Here is an 18,723-nt window from a genome sequence, read left to right on the forward strand (position 1 = left end):
AATACTCCTTAAGTGTTAACTCTGTTCAGAACACACCAATCTAAGAACTTAATGCATATTTTGTTTATTTATTTATTTTTGGAAACACAGTTTTGCAGTGTAACTCTGCTTAGCCTAGAGCTCACTACTGTGTTGACCAGACTGGCCTTGAACTTGCAGCCATCTTTAAGCCTCTGACTTCTGAACAAAGGGGATTGCGTGCACCACCACGCCTGGCCTAATGTTTATTTTTTTAAGAGACAAGTTCCATTCTCCGAACTCTGAGATAAGGACATAGAGACCCAGAAGAAAGGAAAAAGCAAAGGAAACCCGTGCCTAAGTCCTACAGCTTGTGGCAGAGCAGAGATCAGGCTATGGGGCTACCCAGTGTTAGCACTAAGCCCAGACCACCGTGGCATGCTCCTGCTCTCAGACAGTTACAGGGACTGCTTTATGCTGCTTGGCCACTTGAGAAAACTAATTCTGAAAGCTTCAGAGAGAAACCCCGATGCCCAGTTCCGGTGAGGAATTCTGCTATTTTTTCCTTCCTGGAATGTTTCCATCCAGCAGCAGTAGCAGGAATTTACTCTGTAGATTTGTCTGGAACGTTTAAAAAGTGTAGGACAAACCCCTGTTACCAGAAAGAAGTGCTTTAAAGTGGGAGCAGTGGGCTCTGCTGAGGAGAATCGGGGTTCTGGCTATTGCTACATCCTACTTCCTATATTACTAACAGTGTATTAGGTGCTTGTATATTACTTTCCGTTATAGTAGGAAAACGGCTGCTTAAAATGGTAGAAGAGGCGGGGTGTGGTGATGCACGCCTTTAATCCCAGCACTCAGGAGGTGGAGGTAGGCAGGCAGATCTCTGTGAGTTCGGAGCCAGCCTGGTCTACAAGAACTCATTGCCAGGACAGGCTTCAAGCTACAGAGAAACCCTGTCTCAAATAAACAAACAAAAAAAATCCACCTTAATAAATGTTCACAAATGTAAGGACCACTTTAATCATGACTGATAAGGTATATAAGGAATTTTTCTCCCCAGAAAGGTTCTTCATGGACCTCTCCAGTCACCATTGCACCCCCAACGCCCAGGCAACCACCCATCTGATTGTCATGGTAGATAAAATTTTATCTGTCCTGAGCGCATCATAAAAGTGGAATCCTGCAGCATGTACTCTTGGGGTTGGTTCCTTATGCTCAGTGCATTTTGGGGGTTCCTCCATGTTGTGTGGAATTCATTTTAGGTATTTAGGGTGGCATCCGCTATGTAATATGCCAGTTTGTTCCCTCCTTTACTAGTTGATGCATTTCTGATTCATTACCAGTGTGGAGCTGCAGCCAGTAAATTTGCTGGGCACATCCAGGAACCACATGGACCCATGCCTGGAAGCCAAACAGCATTGCTGTAGAGTCGGTGCTGGGTGCTTCACTTGGTGAGAGCCACCAAAGCTCTCACAGTTTTGCGTTCTCGCCAGTACTCGTTGAATTTATTGGCACTTCAGACTTTGTCTAAAAAGCTGTTCTACTGCTGTTCTAGACCCGTTTTCAAAGACATTCAGGGCTCTCTGGATCTGGACGGGAGATTTTCCCCTTTGTACAAGCAAGACAGTAGCAAGCTTTCAAATGAAGACATTCTCAAGTTGCTCTCAGAATACAGAAAGTAAGTGTGTGATATTAGTATGCTAAATGAATAGAATGCATGAGTTATTGATTACTTAAAGCAATGACTGCGAGTTATATACGGGGAGAACAGAATGCTTAACAGTTTGAGTTGGATCTCAGATAGCTAGTGCATTTAACAATCAGCATTTTTAGCCCTAAAATATTCTTGCTTTATACCTAGGCCAGAAAAGACGAAATTGCAGATTATCCCTGGACAGCTGAACATCACCGTTGAATGTGTTCCTGTAGATTTATCAAGTAAGAATGTACCGCAAATAAACATTGACAGTTGTAATTGGAGCTTGAGTATTTATCAATAGTTTACTGCAGGTTTGCAGTGTCTTAATTTCCTAGGGCTGCCCTAACCCACAAGGGAAGGAGCTTGCTAGCAGAGGATGTTTGGGGTCACACATGGCAAACTGAGGGCATCCTATATATTGTAAAGGTCCATACAAAACTTGATTTGTATGAATAGGGAGGAAGCCGGTGCGACTCTGTGGTAGGATGTGGTGGAAACAATGGAACAGGAAGTGGATGTAGAAAAGAATACGGAGAATTGTATGGACTGTGGCAACACCTTAGACTTGCATTTTATTTTAAGTACACTGAGAAAACACTAAAGGATTGTACACAAGGAGCAATAGTCAGTGTGCGTTTTAAAGCATGAAACAGTGAAATAGATTATTTTGCATTAAAAAATCATTGAGGGGAATGGAGAGATGGCCCAATAGTTAAGAGCACTTGCTGCTCTTGCAGAGGACCCCACGTTAGGTCCCAGCATCCACATCTGACTGCTCACAACCACTTGTAACTCCAGCTTCAGGAAATCTGACAGCTTGGCTTCTCTGGGCACATGAACACATGTGTATACGTGTGTACGCACAGATGCATGCACACGTGCATGCATACACATACACAAATAAGTAATGAGACACATCTTCAATTATTGGAATATGGGCAGGAGTTTATGCATATGCGTATAGATGTTCTTTGCAACGTTCTTTACATTAGAGGGAACTTGGAAATTACTAGCATCAAGATTGTCAGTGTGCGTCAAGCATTTATGGCACACCAGTACCATAAAACTTGATGCAGTGTTTCAAATGGGTGCTCATAGTTTGTAAAATGGGATATTGGATAAAATCCAAGTAATCAAGATCTAGTTGTCCACATCCCATAGGGGTTTCATTTTGCTATGTAGGATGTGCACAGGAAGAAGAGTAGAGAACTCCACACTCACATGGCCACGCTAGTTATCTGTGGGTGGTGGAATGACCGATTGCTATTGTAAACTTCCGTACTGTGCCTCCAGAAGTTCTGTTATTAGTATGTATTGCCTTAGTAATCACAACAAAAAGTGCAACCAGAATGGTGTCTTAGGCTCACTTTAGCCTGGGCCTTTGTCCATCCACATGGCTCTCTATCTACAATAAAGACAGTGTGGCAGCCCTACGCATTTGCTCATAACCTTTACTACAGTGGCCGGGTCACAAACACATGTGGCTAAGCTGCACAAACACTCTGTGGCTTTTATTTTATTATTGGTAGCACATCGTAAGGTCTAGAATTTCAAAAGGCTCCCATTATTTCCTTAGTGAAACTTTGCACCTGCACCGAGTTAGCTTTTTAAAAGCGTCTCTCCATGAGCTAATTGGAAGCATAAAATTTACTCTCATTGCTTTCCCCCGTACCAATAAAAACTTGCAGCGAAAGCTAAAATTGCAGCCGCAGGAGGGAAAACGCAGTGAGTTTCTTTGCAGAGTTTAAATTTATCAAAATTATGATGTGTTATATTTGGCAAGTCCTTAGATGTTGAGAGGGAAGTCGCATGCCATGGCTGGCATGAAGGTCCTCTCAAACCCAGTGCTCCACTCTGTCCTCTTATGCATCTTACACTTGGTTGACTTTTTGTCACCAACTAAGAATTCTGTTTTGAAATCGTTTTTTGCAAACACGTATGTTTTCGCAAATGCGGGAATGTGTTAGTGACTGCTGAATTACATGTGCTCCACCTGCTTCTTTTTTCCTACCGTAGATTGTATTACCTCTTCATATGTGCCCCTGAAGCCCTTTGAAAAGAACTGTCAAAATATTACCGTGGAGGTTGAAGAGTTTGTGCCAGAAATGACAAAATATTGCTATCCGTTCACTATTTACAAAAACCATCTGTATGTCTATCCCTTACAATTGAAGTACGACAGCCAGAAATCGTTTGCCAAGGTAAGGACACCATACATTCTTGGCACCTGCAGTGCTGTTGGTCATCAACTCGCTGTGTGACTCACTTTGGCTGCTTCATGGTTGTAGGCCAGGAACATTGCTGTCTGTGTGGAGTTCCGGGATTCAGATGACGGTGACGCATCGGCGCTAAAGGTTTGTTTCTGCTGCTGAGCAGTGTGCCTTCCGGGAGGCGATTGTAGAGATGAAAATCTGAGTGCGTGATGCTTTCGTGCTATGAGTTTCATGTCTGTAGATTTCAACAATAACGTGTTGCTAGCGTGACAAAGGTAATATTGCATGTTCTACTATTACGTGTGCGCTAAAGAGTTTGTTAAAGTGATCAGTATCACAAAGCGGGGAGGATATGTGGCTGGGAAGATGGGTAACTTTGGGCTGCGGATGTTTATCTATATGGTGGTAGCGCTCTGTAGTAGGGGGCTGGCTTAGCAGGCACAAGGCCCTGGATTGCATCTTGAGAAGGGGAGAGCGGACAGGTTGACTTATTCAGTTACGACATTTGCTTCACTTAACTTTTCATTGCTCTGTGGCCTAATCACAAGGTCATTTTTCAAAATGACTCGATAGTTTCTAATGTTCCCTTTAGGGGACCTTATAGTGCCACCATCAGGAGACCTTTAACACCTTTCTCTTTGGAGTCTGAAGAGGCTTTTTGAGCTGACAGATGCACAGTATGATGACTTTGATTGGAGAGCTAGGGCTTCTGCCCCATGACTGGCCAAACGGTTACTTCCAAACTTAGATCTGTGATCTCTGTAAGGCGGAGTCTCAGTGGCGTTCAGTGAAGCCCTGGATGCCCGGCATCAGGCAGTGCCTCTGTGGTTTCACTAGGAACTTTTTCTTTTCAAACCTAGTGATCAGAAAACAGAGACACAACCCCCAAAGCGTGTAGCCATCAGCAAATGTGTGTCTGCTTCCTCACTTGTAACCTCAGTCAGCCAAATGGATGAGTAGCTATACTCAAACCCACTAGAGAAAACTACCCATGCACTCCCAACTACTTTGCTGATTACTGTATTGTCCCTGTGTTTGAAAGGAGCCCCCCTTTCAAAGAGGGCATTAAATGCAATAAACGATTAGCTGGCTCAAACACAGCAGACTCTTTTCTCCCTCTGCTTGTCTCTTCACTAGAAATGAGCACGACCAGTTCCCTTTCCTTCCCGCAGCATCCTTTGATGTACTTTAGAAACCCTTTCGTTACTTCTTGGTAGTTCTTAGAAAATGCCCTGATAACTCATATTTTGGGAGAACTGGCTGTGTACTCGTTGAGTCTCAATTTCATTTCCTAGCTGGCCTAGAGGCTCTCTCCAGAGTAACGGTAAAGCAGTTAGTAGCTTGGCATGCTGGCTTAATATTCATCTTCGGCTTATTGGGTCAGTGGGGGTAAAAGAAAAATCAGAGCAGCGTGAAATGGGAACATGCCAAGGAATCGTAGAAAGCCTTATGTCTAATACCAGAAAATGAGGGAGTTTGGAAACAAAAACTGCGCCTCATAAAATGTCACTTTAAAAAGTGTAAAAAGAAGCTGGGCAGACCTTTCATTCCAGCATTGAGAGCCGGAGGCAGGGATGCATGCAGATCTCTGTAAGTTGGTGATATGCCTGTGAGTTCCAGGCCAGCCAGTGCTGCATATAGTGAAACCTTGCCTCCAAAGGAAGGCTTTAGAATGTAAGAGAACAGTAAACTTGTCTGAAGCTTAATAGATATTTGACTCTTATTTTTAGGTTTTTGAGTTTTAAAAATAACTTTTTACCCCTGAACAAAGAGTGTCCAGAAACTCTTGCTGACTAAAGTTCACCTGTCTGTCATATTATGCTCTCTAAGCAAAGAGCCAGAAACGTTACAGAGAAGGTCTCTCTTCTAAAGGAAGAGAGCTACGTGGCTTATCACTGTCAGCTAGTTGCGAGTACATTTCTCTGATGGCCAGATATTGAAAGCATTCCCTAGCTGAGTTGAGCACTGTCTGGGGTGTATCTGAAGGGACCGCATAAATGATGGAACACTTACAAGTTCAGGATGGCAGCTGAGTAAACTTGGCCATGGCCCCCTACTCGTACTGTCTCTAATGTGTGTGGGTCTGTAGCACCTTGTTTAAAGACCTGACTTAGGAGTGACTCTGTTTCCTTCGTTTGCAGTGCATTTATGGAAAACCCGCGGGATCTGTTTTTACCACAAATGCTTACGCTGTGGTCTCGCATCACAACCAAAATCCAGAGTTCTATGATGAGGTAAAAACATCATTTCAGTATTTACAGCAGCCCTTTCTAATGCTTTTTTTCTTTAAAAAATTTTTCAAGCCATTCATCTGCCCATGTAATCCCTGAATGAAAATAGAAAATGTTACATCCAAAGGCAGGGGGTCAGGGAGGGGGTCCTGCCTTCATGGTGTCCTATGATGACAGTGAAAGATTTATGAAAAAACGGGACATAAATCTCAAAGTGGAGCTGGCATTCTGTCCCTCCATACTGTCATCAGACTGGCTCTATGCCAACACTTTCACTTTGGGGCTCTTCATTTCCTCAGTTTCCAAATTAAGAAATCCAAAGCCAGGCCTGGCGCTTTAGGCCTGTAATCCTAGATAATCTGGAGTATTGCAAGTTTGAGGCTTGCCTGAGCAGCTTAATGGGAGTGTATCTCAAAATAAACATTAAAAGGTAAATATAAGCCAAGCACGGCTACCTACCTGTAATCCCAACATTCAAGAGGCTGAAGCAGGAGGATCAGAAACTCAGGGTCATTCTCAGTGATGTAGCAAGGTTGAGGCTGGCCTGGGCTGCATGAAAATGTATCTAGAACATTAGGGAAAAGAGATCTGCAGGTGTCGTTCGTAGGTTGAGAACTTGCCTAGTATGCACACGGCTCTGGGCTCAAACCCCAGGCCCAGAAATTAAGAAATTACTTAACTAAAGAAATGTGGGTGTAGACTATGAATCCAGAAATGAGACCACCAGGAGAGAAGAAAGGTGTTGTGGGAAAGGGAAGGGGGAGGGGCAATAGAGAAGCCTGTCCCTGGAGTAGAAATGAGGCTTGGGGGGGGGGGGGGGAAGGATAGGGGGCAGCAGGGACTCCATGGAGGCAGGAGAAACTGTAGAAAAATTGTCTTTGAAAATGCCATAACAGGGGGGGGGGGGGGGGGGAGGGGAAGGATAGGGGGCAGCAGGGACTCCATGGAGGCAGGAGAAACTGTAGAAAAATTGTCTTTGAAAATGCCATAACAAAACTTAATACTTCAAGTGCGAATTTTAAAACAAAGCTAAATAAATAAATTAACTAAATCCAGGCTGGCTTTTCTGAGGGCACGTCTGGTCTTTCCTTATGGTTTTGAGTGGTAAGGGGCAGCTGGCCTGTATGTGAAGTGCTGAATGGGCAACGCTGCACAGCTGGGTACCACAATCCCATTGGCTGCTCTGCCTACCTCTCTGGAATAAAGGGGAGTGTTGCAATATTCCCTTCTAATTTCTCTGGCTCTTGCTTGCTTGCTGCTTCTCTGTCCCTGTATCTCTTTCAATTGCCCAGTGTGCCTCTCTCGCAGCCTCTATGTAGTTGCTCATCCAAACCTGCAGACTGCTTTTGATTCCTAGTGTTTGCAGGTGACCTGAATGGACATCCTGAGCCAGATGCTCCGGTCTGCCTGGGCCCTAGAGTCTCCATTCTTGGTTTGGTGTGAATTGTCCCTTCTGCTGGCGGGATTTCTCCCTATTCGCCTGCTCCTGTATGAACCCTCCTGCCCCAGCTTTGGGCTTCACTCATTCTTTTCTCAATGTGTTTTCTCTGGTTCCTTTCGGGGTGGGGAAGGGATTAGTAGTGCCTTGCATTTTTGCTACCCAGGGGGAGATTATGTCCATGTTTATGTGCAATAGAGCATTAGATGCCCAGATGGCCTGGGTACTGTGAATAGGCATGTTCTGTAATGAAGTATATCTATAACAGACCGTGGTGATAATACTCGAAGCAATGCCTTGTATGTACTATCATTGGAGCAAATGTCTAGCAACATGCTGTTTCTTATACATAGCTCTATAGCCAGTGAAAAGAGCTAGGACCCATAGTAAATTAGATATGTTTTTAGAATGTCTAAAATCATAGACTTTTTCATTCATTCATTAGATATTGACTAGGAAAGACAGAGAACAGTTCCTTTCATGTGTACAGGTATGGTTACAGACATGTGTGCCAAATCATTTAAATTTTTAATTTGTCTCTTAACTGCTAATAGGAGGTTGAAGCATGAAATTGGTTTCTAATTAGAAACTCAGTTTCTTATAAGCATCTTTTGGACCTAAATTTTTGATCCATATTGACTTCTTTTTGTTTTTTTCAAGAATAAAGTTACTAGCCAGGTGGTGGTGGAGCATGCCTTTAATACCAGCACTCAGGAAGCAGAGTCAGGTGGATTTCTGTGAGTCCGAGTCCAGCCTGATCTACACAGCATGTTCCAGGACAGTCAGGGCTTTTACACAGAGAAACCCCAACCTGAAAACCAAGAAAAAAAAGACAAAAACAAAAAGAAAAAAAAGGAAAGAAAGAAAAAAATATTTTTTTCTGGAGAATGTTTTTTGTGAACTTTGATTTGTGGGTACTCTAATGCCATGGTATTGGCACGTTATTTGTAAGGTTTCTTTTTCCATGCACAGAGGAACAATGACTTAGGCAAATGTAGCTTTGCCAATTTAGAACTCATTTGAAATGGATTGCACTGGGCTACAGCATCCCTGGGTGTAAGGATTTTTCTTAAATCTAGTGCTTTAGAAAAAAATCATGTTGTAAAGTTGAAACTGGGAGACTCCAGTGAACTATGCAGAAATAAAGTATTATGTCAACAAAAGTATTAAATCCCCACAACGCAGGAAGAGTCCTGCTGTCAAACTGAAACCAACCAGAAAAATATTTGAAATATATTGAAATGATACCTGCTATTTGGCCACTGGGCTTGTTCTTCAGGGAGTGTTTTGGAACAGTATGGTGAAACTGGCCTACATGTCTGCCAGCCCAACATGACAAGTAAGGCAAAGCAAAACAAAACGTCCTATGTCATTTCTATCTCTTTTCAGATCAAAATTGAGCTTCCCATTCACCTGCATCAAAAACATCATTTGCTTTTTACTTTTTATCATGTAAGCTGTGAAATCAACACCAAAGGAACAACCAAAAAGCAGGACACAGTGGAAACTCCAGGTATGTGTGCTGCTATTTATTTGTTTGTTCACTGTGGTGTTGGGGAGCAAACCCAGGGTCATATGTTCTTTCTGTAGGATATAAATTTTCTCATCAAGCTGTCGACTACTGCACTCCTTGACCAAAAAGTATATTTGTGAGTTAAAAAGTTTGTTGCTAAGCCATGTACATTGTGTATTCCTGTAGTCTCAACTACTCCAGAGGCTAAGAGTAGAGGATTACTTGAGCCCAGGAGTTCAAGGCCACCCTGGGCAGCATCACAGGCTCCATCTGAAAACAGTTCATTGGCAAAAGACAAATTATATGTTGATTTTATTATCGTGTGTATTAAATAGCTTTGTCCAAGTGCTCATCAGCACAGCCAAACTCCATCAAGCAACATAAAATGATAACGCTGCTATCAGGGAGAAACACATATTATGATACAGTGTTGTTATTTGTTTTATGCAGAATTGCCCTGCAACTAGAATTTTCCAGTTATGCTTGTTGTGGAAGAGAAAAGAGAGCCCAGAGCCAGGGACATCTGTGAGCTGGAGGGAGATTGGGGACTGCCTGTTGCTAATGAGAACAGATTTAATGAAGTTAAATAAGCTTTAGCACCGAGCCACCAATTCTGGTCCCATGTCACGAAGGCTTTAAATAAACCAGTGGAAGACAGCTTTAGAAGAACATCCAAGGACTGTGAGCATAGCCGGTGCCACTTCCGCTTTATCAATGTCAGCGTGCCTCGGGATGCATCCATTACCCAAATATTTCTGCATATTTTTTCTGTGAACTATAGTAGTAAACACTGTAGAGAATGTAGTGAAAAAAAATCTAATCTAGAGCTTGTGTTCCGGTTTGTATTGATGTGAAAACACTATAATCACAAAGCATCTCGAGGAGGAAAGGGTTTATTTCAGTTTTGCAACTTGTAGTCCGTTATGAAAGGAAGTCAGGACAAGAAGTGTTACTTACTGGCTGGCTCCTTGTGGCCTGCTCAGCCTGCTTTCTTATATAACTCAGGATCGTCTGCCCAGGGATGGGAAGGTCCACAATGAGCTGGCACTCTTCCCTAGCAATCATTAATCAAGAAAAGGCCCAATAGACTTGCCTAAAGGTCAGTCTTACGGAGGTGTTTTTACCATTGAGGGTCTTTCTTTCCAAATGTCTCTTTCTTATGTTGATAGAGAAACCAACCAGGTCAGAGCATCTCTTCATCGAGCCTATCATCTAGTTAACTACACGTGTTTTATGTAGACAAATCAATCTAGTCTAAGACAGATAGCAGTGAGCACCGAGAACATTGTGATATGTGAGACAGAAGAGTGAGTTGTTCAGCTAGTGGAAGGACAAGTGGCTGCGACTAAGGGGAGGCTTTTAGGAGACAGTATGTGAATGCAGTCTTAAAGGATGGGACTGAGCTTGGCAATGCTGTGATGGCCAGAAGGTGGGGCAGTCTGGGATCAAGGGACAGCTTTGACAGAGTAATAAAGTATGGACAGAAAACTACGCTGTAAGTACTTGACAAACATAAGAGCCTAGGATGCTGAGTGGGGGACCACAGGATACCTGATTGAAAAGCATTATGGAAAGCATTGAAGGCCAGGCTGTGAATTTGACTTTCTTTTGTAACAGGCGTGGGATTATGGAAGGGTTATTGAAACCAGTCTGAGCTGTTTTGGAGGAAAATGGGCCAGGAAGCAAAGTGCAGGGCAGTGTGAGTTAGAACAGAAAGAAGGCAGGAAGAATAGAAGGACACAGTTGGGGACCAGCAGGTCCCCAACAGCCACCAGACGAGGATTCTTCCCAAATCACGCTTTATTGGAGCCTCATGGCTGAAGGGAGAGCAGGAGGCGAGGGGCCCCAAGCTCTGAGCTGCAACTGCCTATATAGGGACTAGGGGTACATGCCGGCCTCCTATTGGTCAAAGTGTCTCAGCAGCCATTCCAAGCTCCCTGATAGGTTCGGCACATTGAGGACACTGAGCATGCCAGAGATGGTGGTACTGGCTATGACCTTATATGGAATTGTTTATCCCAAGCCTGCAGGGGCCAGCGCCATCTTGTAATGGCGGCTGCACGTACTGGCTCCCTGCAGGGACCTATTTAAAAGGTCATGAAAAGAAAGAGGATACACTATGACCATATCAGGAAGGAAGAATAAAGAAGAGTTAAAGAAAAGGAATGTCAAGTATGTAGGTTCATATCTGTAATTGCAGCACTCAGGAGGCTGAGGCAGGAGGATTGCCATAAGTTTCATCCTAACCTATGCTAGAGTGTGTTCCTATCTTTAAAGAAAAAAAAGGAAGAAAAAGTTTAAATCCTTGCAGTCAGAATCTCTGTGGGTTCCTTATGAATACATGTAACCATCTGTGGATTAAAAATATTACTTTACATGTACATATATTTTCATTGTGCATACATGCATACATATATGCATGACCAGGCCAGAAGACAGTCTTCACTGTCATTCCATAGGTGCCACCCAGGCTTTATTGAGACAGGGTCTCTCACTGGCCTGCAAGCCCTAGGGATCCACCTCCCTACAGTACCATTAGGAGCTGGGAATTATCCATCACCACACTTGGCTTTTTTCAATGTTCATTCTAAGGACCGAACTCATGTCTTCATGTTCGCATGGCAAGCCCTTTACCTATTGAGCTGTCTCCCGGTCCCTGTAAATGCTATTTTTAAAAATTGCATCTGAAAGCTGGGCGGTGGTGGCGCACGCCTTTAAGCCCAGCACTCAAGAGGTAGAGGCAGGCGGATCTCTTTGAGTTAGAGGCCAGCCTGATCTACGAGTGAGTTCCAGGACAGCCAGGGCTACACAGAGAAACCCTGTTTCAAAAAACAAAAACCAAAAACAAAATTGCATCTGAAGCTGGATGTGGTGGCGCATGCCTTTAATCCCAACACTTAGGAGGCAGAGGCAGGTGGATCTCTGTGAGTTTGAGTAGAGTTTAGTTTACATAGATAGTTCCAGGATAGCCAGGACTACACAGAGAGAGACCCTGTCTCAAAATTCCAAAATAAATGCATTTATAGTAAATGCATATAGGCTTCCCCTCCCTTATTTTTGTCCACTAATCAGGGGAGTAAAATGATTATTTACTTAGCATTTACATTCCAGTAGATATTATATGTAATCAAGCAGTGCTTTGACATGTACAGGAGGATGTGTGTAGGGATGGAAATACTATGCCATTTTACACAGGGGAATCAAGCATGCACAAATTTTAGTATTTCTGGGGTGATCTTTCACCAGTCAGCCTCCTGCGGATTCCAAGGGATGACTGTGTATTTATTGTACCTGGAAAATATCTGAACTTTCAATATTAGGTAATCGAAAAGAAGCTACACCAGTATCTTGGGGGCAAGTGTGCTCCCCGAGGGATACCATCAGGCAGCGGGACTGACTATCAGGGATCCTCACTGAACGCACACTTAGTTTAGAGCAGAAGCCCGGAGAAATGACGCGAAAGCAGAACTATGAGAATCCATGCAAGTCCTCTCCTCCAGAGTAATCAGTTGGAGTTTCCTCATCCAAATTCTAGACAGACATGGACAAGATGTTCAGCGAAGCATGAGGTGGTGATTCTTCATACCACTCGTCAATTCTAACTGTACCCCTTCTAAGTGGCTTCCTACCTCTGTGCCAGATGGCATGCTTGATAGTATATCTTTACAGCTTCCAAAGGCTGCCTGTGAGTTTCAAGTAAGGGACACACTTGACCATGCTCTGATAATTCACACCGCAAAACTCTCACCTAAGCAGATTCCTGCAGGCAGAGAGTGGATTGATGGTTTCTAGGGATGGGGGATGCAGGGGACTTGGGAGTGCTTGCTGAGGTTGGCTGGGTTTCTCTTCTGAGTACTGAAAAATGTCTGCAGTTGCTACTAATGAAGCGACTGCAAATTCACTAAGACAATTATACAAATCATACCCCATTAAAACCTGCGTGAGGAAAAAGATTGTCTAGAAGCAAGAAATGTGTTTTCCCAGTTTCTAGTTTGGAATTTTTACCCTGTTGGTCAGAATTGCAGAGTATTTCCCATTGGTCAAAATTTCAGAGCGTCAACAGTGTTTCTTTCTTTCCCTCTTTTTTATTTGCCTTTTTCTTCTATTTTTGAGATTATAATAACATCATTTCCCTCTTCCCTTTTTCCCTCCAAATCTTTCCATATATCTCTCATTGCTTACTTTCAAATTTATCCCCCTTTTAAATTAATTGATACTACATGCATACACACACACATACACACACATTCCTAAATACGACCTGCTCAGTCTGTATAATGTAACATGTGTTTTTAGGGCTAACTATTTGGTATTGGATAGCCAGTTGGTTTATTCTTCCCTGGAGAAGACTATTTCTTCCCTTCTCACTCAGCATTCCTTAGTCTCTGTAGATCTTTGTATAGGGTTGAGGCTTTGGAGGCTTCCTGACATTATCGTTTCTAGTGGTCCTTCTGCACACGCCCCTTGTTTGCTTTTTCTGAGAGCAGAGGTCTGAAGGAAGCATGCTTGAAGCAGCGCTGGAGAAGATGCTCAGCCGCGATGGCTCAGCATCTGTGAAAGACCTCGGTCTACTGAGAGAAAGCCATGTGTTGGCTGGCTTGTAAGAGTAAACACATTTGCCAGATTAAACATGTACGTGAAGACATTCTAACCAGATTTGTGTTGACTTCTGTGTTCACAGTATAAACACACACATGCACACACGTGCACACACGTGCATAGGCATTCATGCAAAGAATTTTTAAAGACTTGGAAAGCAATGGATTTGTAAATGCTCTTCATCCAACACCCCTGATCATTTGCCAGAAGTCCATCCAGAGCAAGCTTGGGTTGTTTCTCTTTTCTTTTTACCAGCTGAGTTATAAACACTCGAAGCCCAGAGTAATCTGTATGATGGAAACACTGACACTATGCAATCTGAGCAACCCAGATGGCTCTGGTTAGTATAGCAGACACGAGGAGCTTTCTAATAGAAAGCCAAGGTTTCCCTTTGGGGGTAGAAGTGTTAAGAAATGTAGAGATGGCAGGAAATCTCTCAGTGGACTGAAGTCATAAACACTGTCGCCCGACTGCATTTTCCCTCTGCGCCTTCTCTACCTCCAGTCAGGAAAACTCTGCCTGTCTAAATGATTGACACTTTTACTACCTTGGATCAATGTAGACCATAGCCTTGACTTACGACCTTAATTTTCCATACTCCATATGCCAAGGTTACCATAAGAGATTTTGGAACACATGGTTGCTTACTGAGATGGTGTCAACTTTGAACTTGGAGTAGAAGGGTAGGTAGACAAGAGGGACCTGAACCTTCTAAAACACGAAGCTACCAAAACAGCCCTCAGCACAGAGAATAGTGGTATCATGGCACATCCTAAACTTCAATATATTCATGTATTATCTGAAACCAACCCCTCAATTCTTTGAACTGCAAAAGGCTGCATTACTCTCATTTTCATTGCCAAAGATATAGAGCCAGTAACCTTTTAGTAGCTAGGCTGGCATTAGGAAATGGTCCAAATGCATTGTTCCTTCCCTGCTCCACAGTTGCCTGTCACCTGGGCTCCAGCATACAGATCCATGGAGCCATCACCATCTTCCTTTCTGCCCTAACTTGCAGACGTTTGCATAGCTAATTGTATTGGTGATGTCCTTTATCACGGTTGATCATTGTCTCTGCAGTTGGATTTGCCTGGGTACCCTTGCTGAAGGATGGGAGAGTTATCACAGGTGAACAGCAGCTGCCGGTCTCAGCCAATCTTCCCCCAGGCTACTTGAATGTGAACGATGCAGAGTCAAGAAGGGTAGGGGCATGTCTGCATCTGTGCGAGTGATTGCATTTTAGATGTTTAAAAGGAGAACTTTGTTGGCATGGTTTGGAACAGGAACACCCAAATATGGTCCAAAGGCTGGTCCTCCTTCACAAGGAAAGCCTTTGCTCTGTGTTTACAGATGATAACTCTACTAACTTTTAAAACTGCATTTGGAGCATGACTTATAAAAACCCTCATGGATCTAAATAGGAAGGAGATAAAGGAAGGTCTCCTGAGTAAATTGGGAGCATTGGGGGGGGGGTCATGGAAGATGGTAGGAAGTGAGGGGAGCGAGGGAAAATGTATAGCGCAATAAAAACAATAAAAAGAAAAAAAACCCGCATTTATTTAATTCATTTTTGGGGTGGTAGTTTATATTTATTTATTTATTATGTATACAGTGTTCTTGCCTGCATGCATACCTGCAGGCCAGAAGAGGGCACCAGACCCCACTACAGATGGTTGTGAGCCACCGTGTGGTTGCTGGGAATTGAACTCAGGACCTTTGGTAGAGCAGGCAATGCTCTTAACCTCTGAGCCAACTCTCCAGCCCATGGGGTGGTAGTTTATAAACATAAGCAGAGGACTGGAAATCTTAAATGACTTAGGACACATTTATCCTAAAGGTCACTTATATTCTCCAGGAGATCTTTGGATGAACTAACACTTTCTGAAATCTGTGAAAATGCACAGGTTGTAGGTTGTTCATGCATTTTTTTGCTATAAAATAGATGCTCACGACTGAATTTCTGTTGCAGCAATCGAATGCGGATATCAAATGGGTAGATGGTGCGAAGCCTTTGCTGAAGATTAAGAGCCACTTAGAATCAACCATTTATACACAGGTAAATTGAAGCACCCAAATTTCTCAATCTGAGTACTGGAATCTGTTTCCTTATTAAACTCAAACATTTTTAATCTCCCACTGCTTGGAGAAATTGAACTCTAGATGGCATGTAGAGGCTATCGTCACGTCACCATTTTTTTTTATTTTTCCATTCAAAAATTTACACTTCCTTCTCTCCTCCCATTCCCCTCCCGCTCCCCCACTCACCCTTCTCCCTCCCCTCCCTGCTTGAGAGAGGGCAGGGAACCCTGCCCTGTGAGAAGTTTAAGGCCCTCCCCCCTACATTTAGGCCTGGGAAGGTATGCATCCAAATAGACTAGGGTCCCAAAAAGCATGGGTCTACATGCAGTAGAAACAAGTCCCAGTGCTTTTTTCAATGGCTTCTCAGTCAGCCCCCATTAGCAGCCACATTCAGAGGGTCCAGTTTGATCCCATGCTCATTCAGTCACAGTCCAGCTGGATTTGATGAGCTCCCATTAGATCAGTCACACAGTCTCAGTGGGTGGACCAACCCCTCGCAGTCCTGACTTCCTTGATCATGTTCTCCCTCCTTTGCTCTTCAACTGGACCTTGGGAGCTAAGTCCGTTGCTCTGATGAGGGTCTCTGTTTCTATCTCCATCCGTGCCAGACGAAGATTCTATGGTGATATTCGAGATAATCATCAGTGTGATAGTGGGGCAAGGCCAGTTCAGGCACCCTCTCCTCTGCTGCCCAAGGACCTAGCTGGGGACATCCCCGTGGACACCTGGGATCCCCTCTAGAGCCAAGTCTCTTTCCAACTTTTAAATGGACCTCTTAATGTAGATATCTTCTTCCCTGCTCCTATATCCACCCTTCCTCCATCTCCACCCTCCCATTCCCTCAAGCTCTCCCCAGTCTTTCCCTTCTCTCTTCCCTCTCCCCATCTCCCCTTCATGAGAAAAACTGAAGCTAAGTCAAAAGAGGCCGTTTTCCCCGAGGCACAAAAAAACAATCAGGAATTCCAGTTCAAAACGCATATTACATTTTTCTACCTCCTGCTGTGACCCCACAGTCCAGAAAATCAACATGTACAGACTTCATAGGGGATAACTGGACCCGCCAGCAAAGCTGAATACTGAACGCTAGGAATGATTCATCTGGGAACTTGCTTCACCTGCTGTTTCAAACCTCTCTTCCCGCTCATTTCATTAAAATAGAGAAACAGCTCAATTTGCTAGAGCACACTCTTTTTAGGGCTTAAATAATTGTCAAGCTGGTTGGGCATGCTTAGCAACTTCCTGCGTGCTCGGGTACACACCAGTTTCATCTGGCTGTGCTTATTCACGTGACAGTCAAGAGGTTTTCTGGCGCATAGCACATATTAGCAGAGATGGCTCCTGGGTCCTGGCATTAGAACACCCAGAGAAATAGGCCATCAAGATGCCGGATCAGGGAGAACTGGAAGGGTGTGCTTGGGGGTAATGAATCCAACCTCATATGGCTGTTTCCATCTGTGTTCCAGGATCTGCATGTGCACAAATTCTTCCATCATTGCCAGCTGATACAGTCGGGCTCGAAAGAAGTTCCAGGGGAGCTCATTAAATATTTAAAGGTAAACGAGCAGCAGCTAGCCGCAAAAGGTTCGCTTTTCGTGCCTTTCTGCCGCTGCATTTTGACATGGAGTAAAGGACCAGACAAACAGTTGAAAATCCCGTGGGCCCCAGGAGGACACTGTTTTTTGTTCTTTTCCAGCAAGTGGCCGCTTAGAAGCAGACAACAGCATGGCTATGTTAGGGAGAATATATTAGAGCCCACATTGGACATTATCGCTTAGAAACCTTATGATTTTAGTTGCACAAATGGCTTTTGGGGTCTCGGCTCTTCCCGCTAACTCTCACGGAAAGGAGAACATGCTGGTGGGGGAAGGGCCAGAAAGAGCGAAAACACTTTTTCTTGTCATGAAGTATGAGATGGTTCTGTGCCCGCTACCATGAGGGCCCGCTGAAGATAGAAACATTGGCTGATCGTGGCACAGGGGAGGGAGTCTTTAGGATACCACACTGTAGCGGACAGAGAACCTAACGCTTGACTTATTCACTCTGTGCTGCTGCGGCGCGCAACCTAGGACCCAACTAGCAGCGGTTGCTTGCTTTGTCGCTACCTTAGTAGGTTAGCTGAGGAAAATCTGCGCCGTTTTGAGCTGAAGACTCTCCAGGGTCTCCCTAACAGTGACTTCAGGAAAAACCCTTCCTTTCAGACAGATAGGATGGCGTGAGACAATATATGGGTCTGGAATCGTAAGCTGATCTCCTGTCACAGAGCCACCATTTACTAGGTCTGTGATTAACCCTGACCAGGTTGCCGAGCTTCTCTTAGTTGTCCACGGGGAGAAGAGTAATACCCATTGGTCACGAGTCTTAAACAAGGCAGCTCATATGCTAGGTTGTAATGGTTCATGACACACGCCTTCTGGAAAGCAGGCATCAGGGGTCTAGCAAATAAAACTGTATGTCTTGTCAAGGAGCTTCAGGTCTTGTGGAGGGAATGAGCATAGAAATGAGGAGGTAGAGATGTCACGTGATGATTAGAGATGCTGTAGAGTAGCAGTTCTCAATTTCTAAGTCACAGCCCCACAGGGGTGGCATATCAGAAGTCCTGCATATCGCATATTTACGTGGCAGCTTACAACAGTAGGAAAATTATAATTATGAAGTAGCAATGACAGTGTTAGGATTGGGGGTCACCATAACACGAGGAACTATATTAAAGGGTCGCAGCATTGGGAAGGCTGAGAGCCACTGCCCGAGAGAAAATAGAAGCAGTGAAACCGAACAAGGAAATAAGCTAGACTTCTGTCATACAGAGGCCAGAGAGGAGGCCTCTGGTAATAGGATATTTAAGCAGCAGCTTAAAGAAAGATGGCAGCCAAGTGCATGGCTGGGGAAGAGCTGGGAACAGCCGGCAGCAGAGTCCCTGAGGAACTTGGCTTGGTAGAGCAGGAAGGGCTGTAGTCTGGCTGGCGCACAGAGCGGTAAGGCAGCTGGGAGCC

The 18,723-nt window shown here is 44.1% G+C and overlaps 1 protein-coding gene across 3 annotated transcripts in view; it reads left to right on the forward strand.

Annotated features, from left to right (window-relative positions):
- The window catches only part of Dock11 (dedicator of cytokinesis 11), a 195,480-nt gene that overhangs the window by 87,567 nt on the left and 89,190 nt on the right, over positions 1–18,723 (forward strand). For all 3 annotated transcript variants that reach the window (XM_050121924.1, XM_050121926.1, XM_050121927.1), the window contains exons 15-23: positions 1,517–1,639; positions 1,823–1,899; positions 3,677–3,861; positions 3,949–4,014; positions 6,015–6,107; positions 8,932–9,055; positions 14,735–14,856; positions 15,624–15,710; positions 17,197–17,286. In XM_050121924.1, coding sequence (XP_049977881.1) covers positions 1,517–1,639; positions 1,823–1,899; positions 3,677–3,861; positions 3,949–4,014; positions 6,015–6,107; positions 8,932–9,055; positions 14,735–14,856; positions 15,624–15,710; positions 17,197–17,286 — 967 coding nt within the window. The remainder of the gene's footprint in view (positions 1–1,516; positions 1,640–1,822; positions 1,900–3,676; positions 3,862–3,948; positions 4,015–6,014; positions 6,108–8,931; positions 9,056–14,734; positions 14,857–15,623; positions 15,711–17,196; positions 17,287–18,723) is intronic.

This window comes from Alexandromys fortis, unplaced genomic scaffold (assembly GCF_014885135.2).
Source record: "Alexandromys fortis isolate MF-2015 unplaced genomic scaffold, M_Fortis_MF-2015_v1.1 scaffold_189, whole genome shotgun sequence".
NCBI lineage: Eukaryota > Metazoa > Chordata > Mammalia > Rodentia > Cricetidae > Alexandromys > Alexandromys fortis.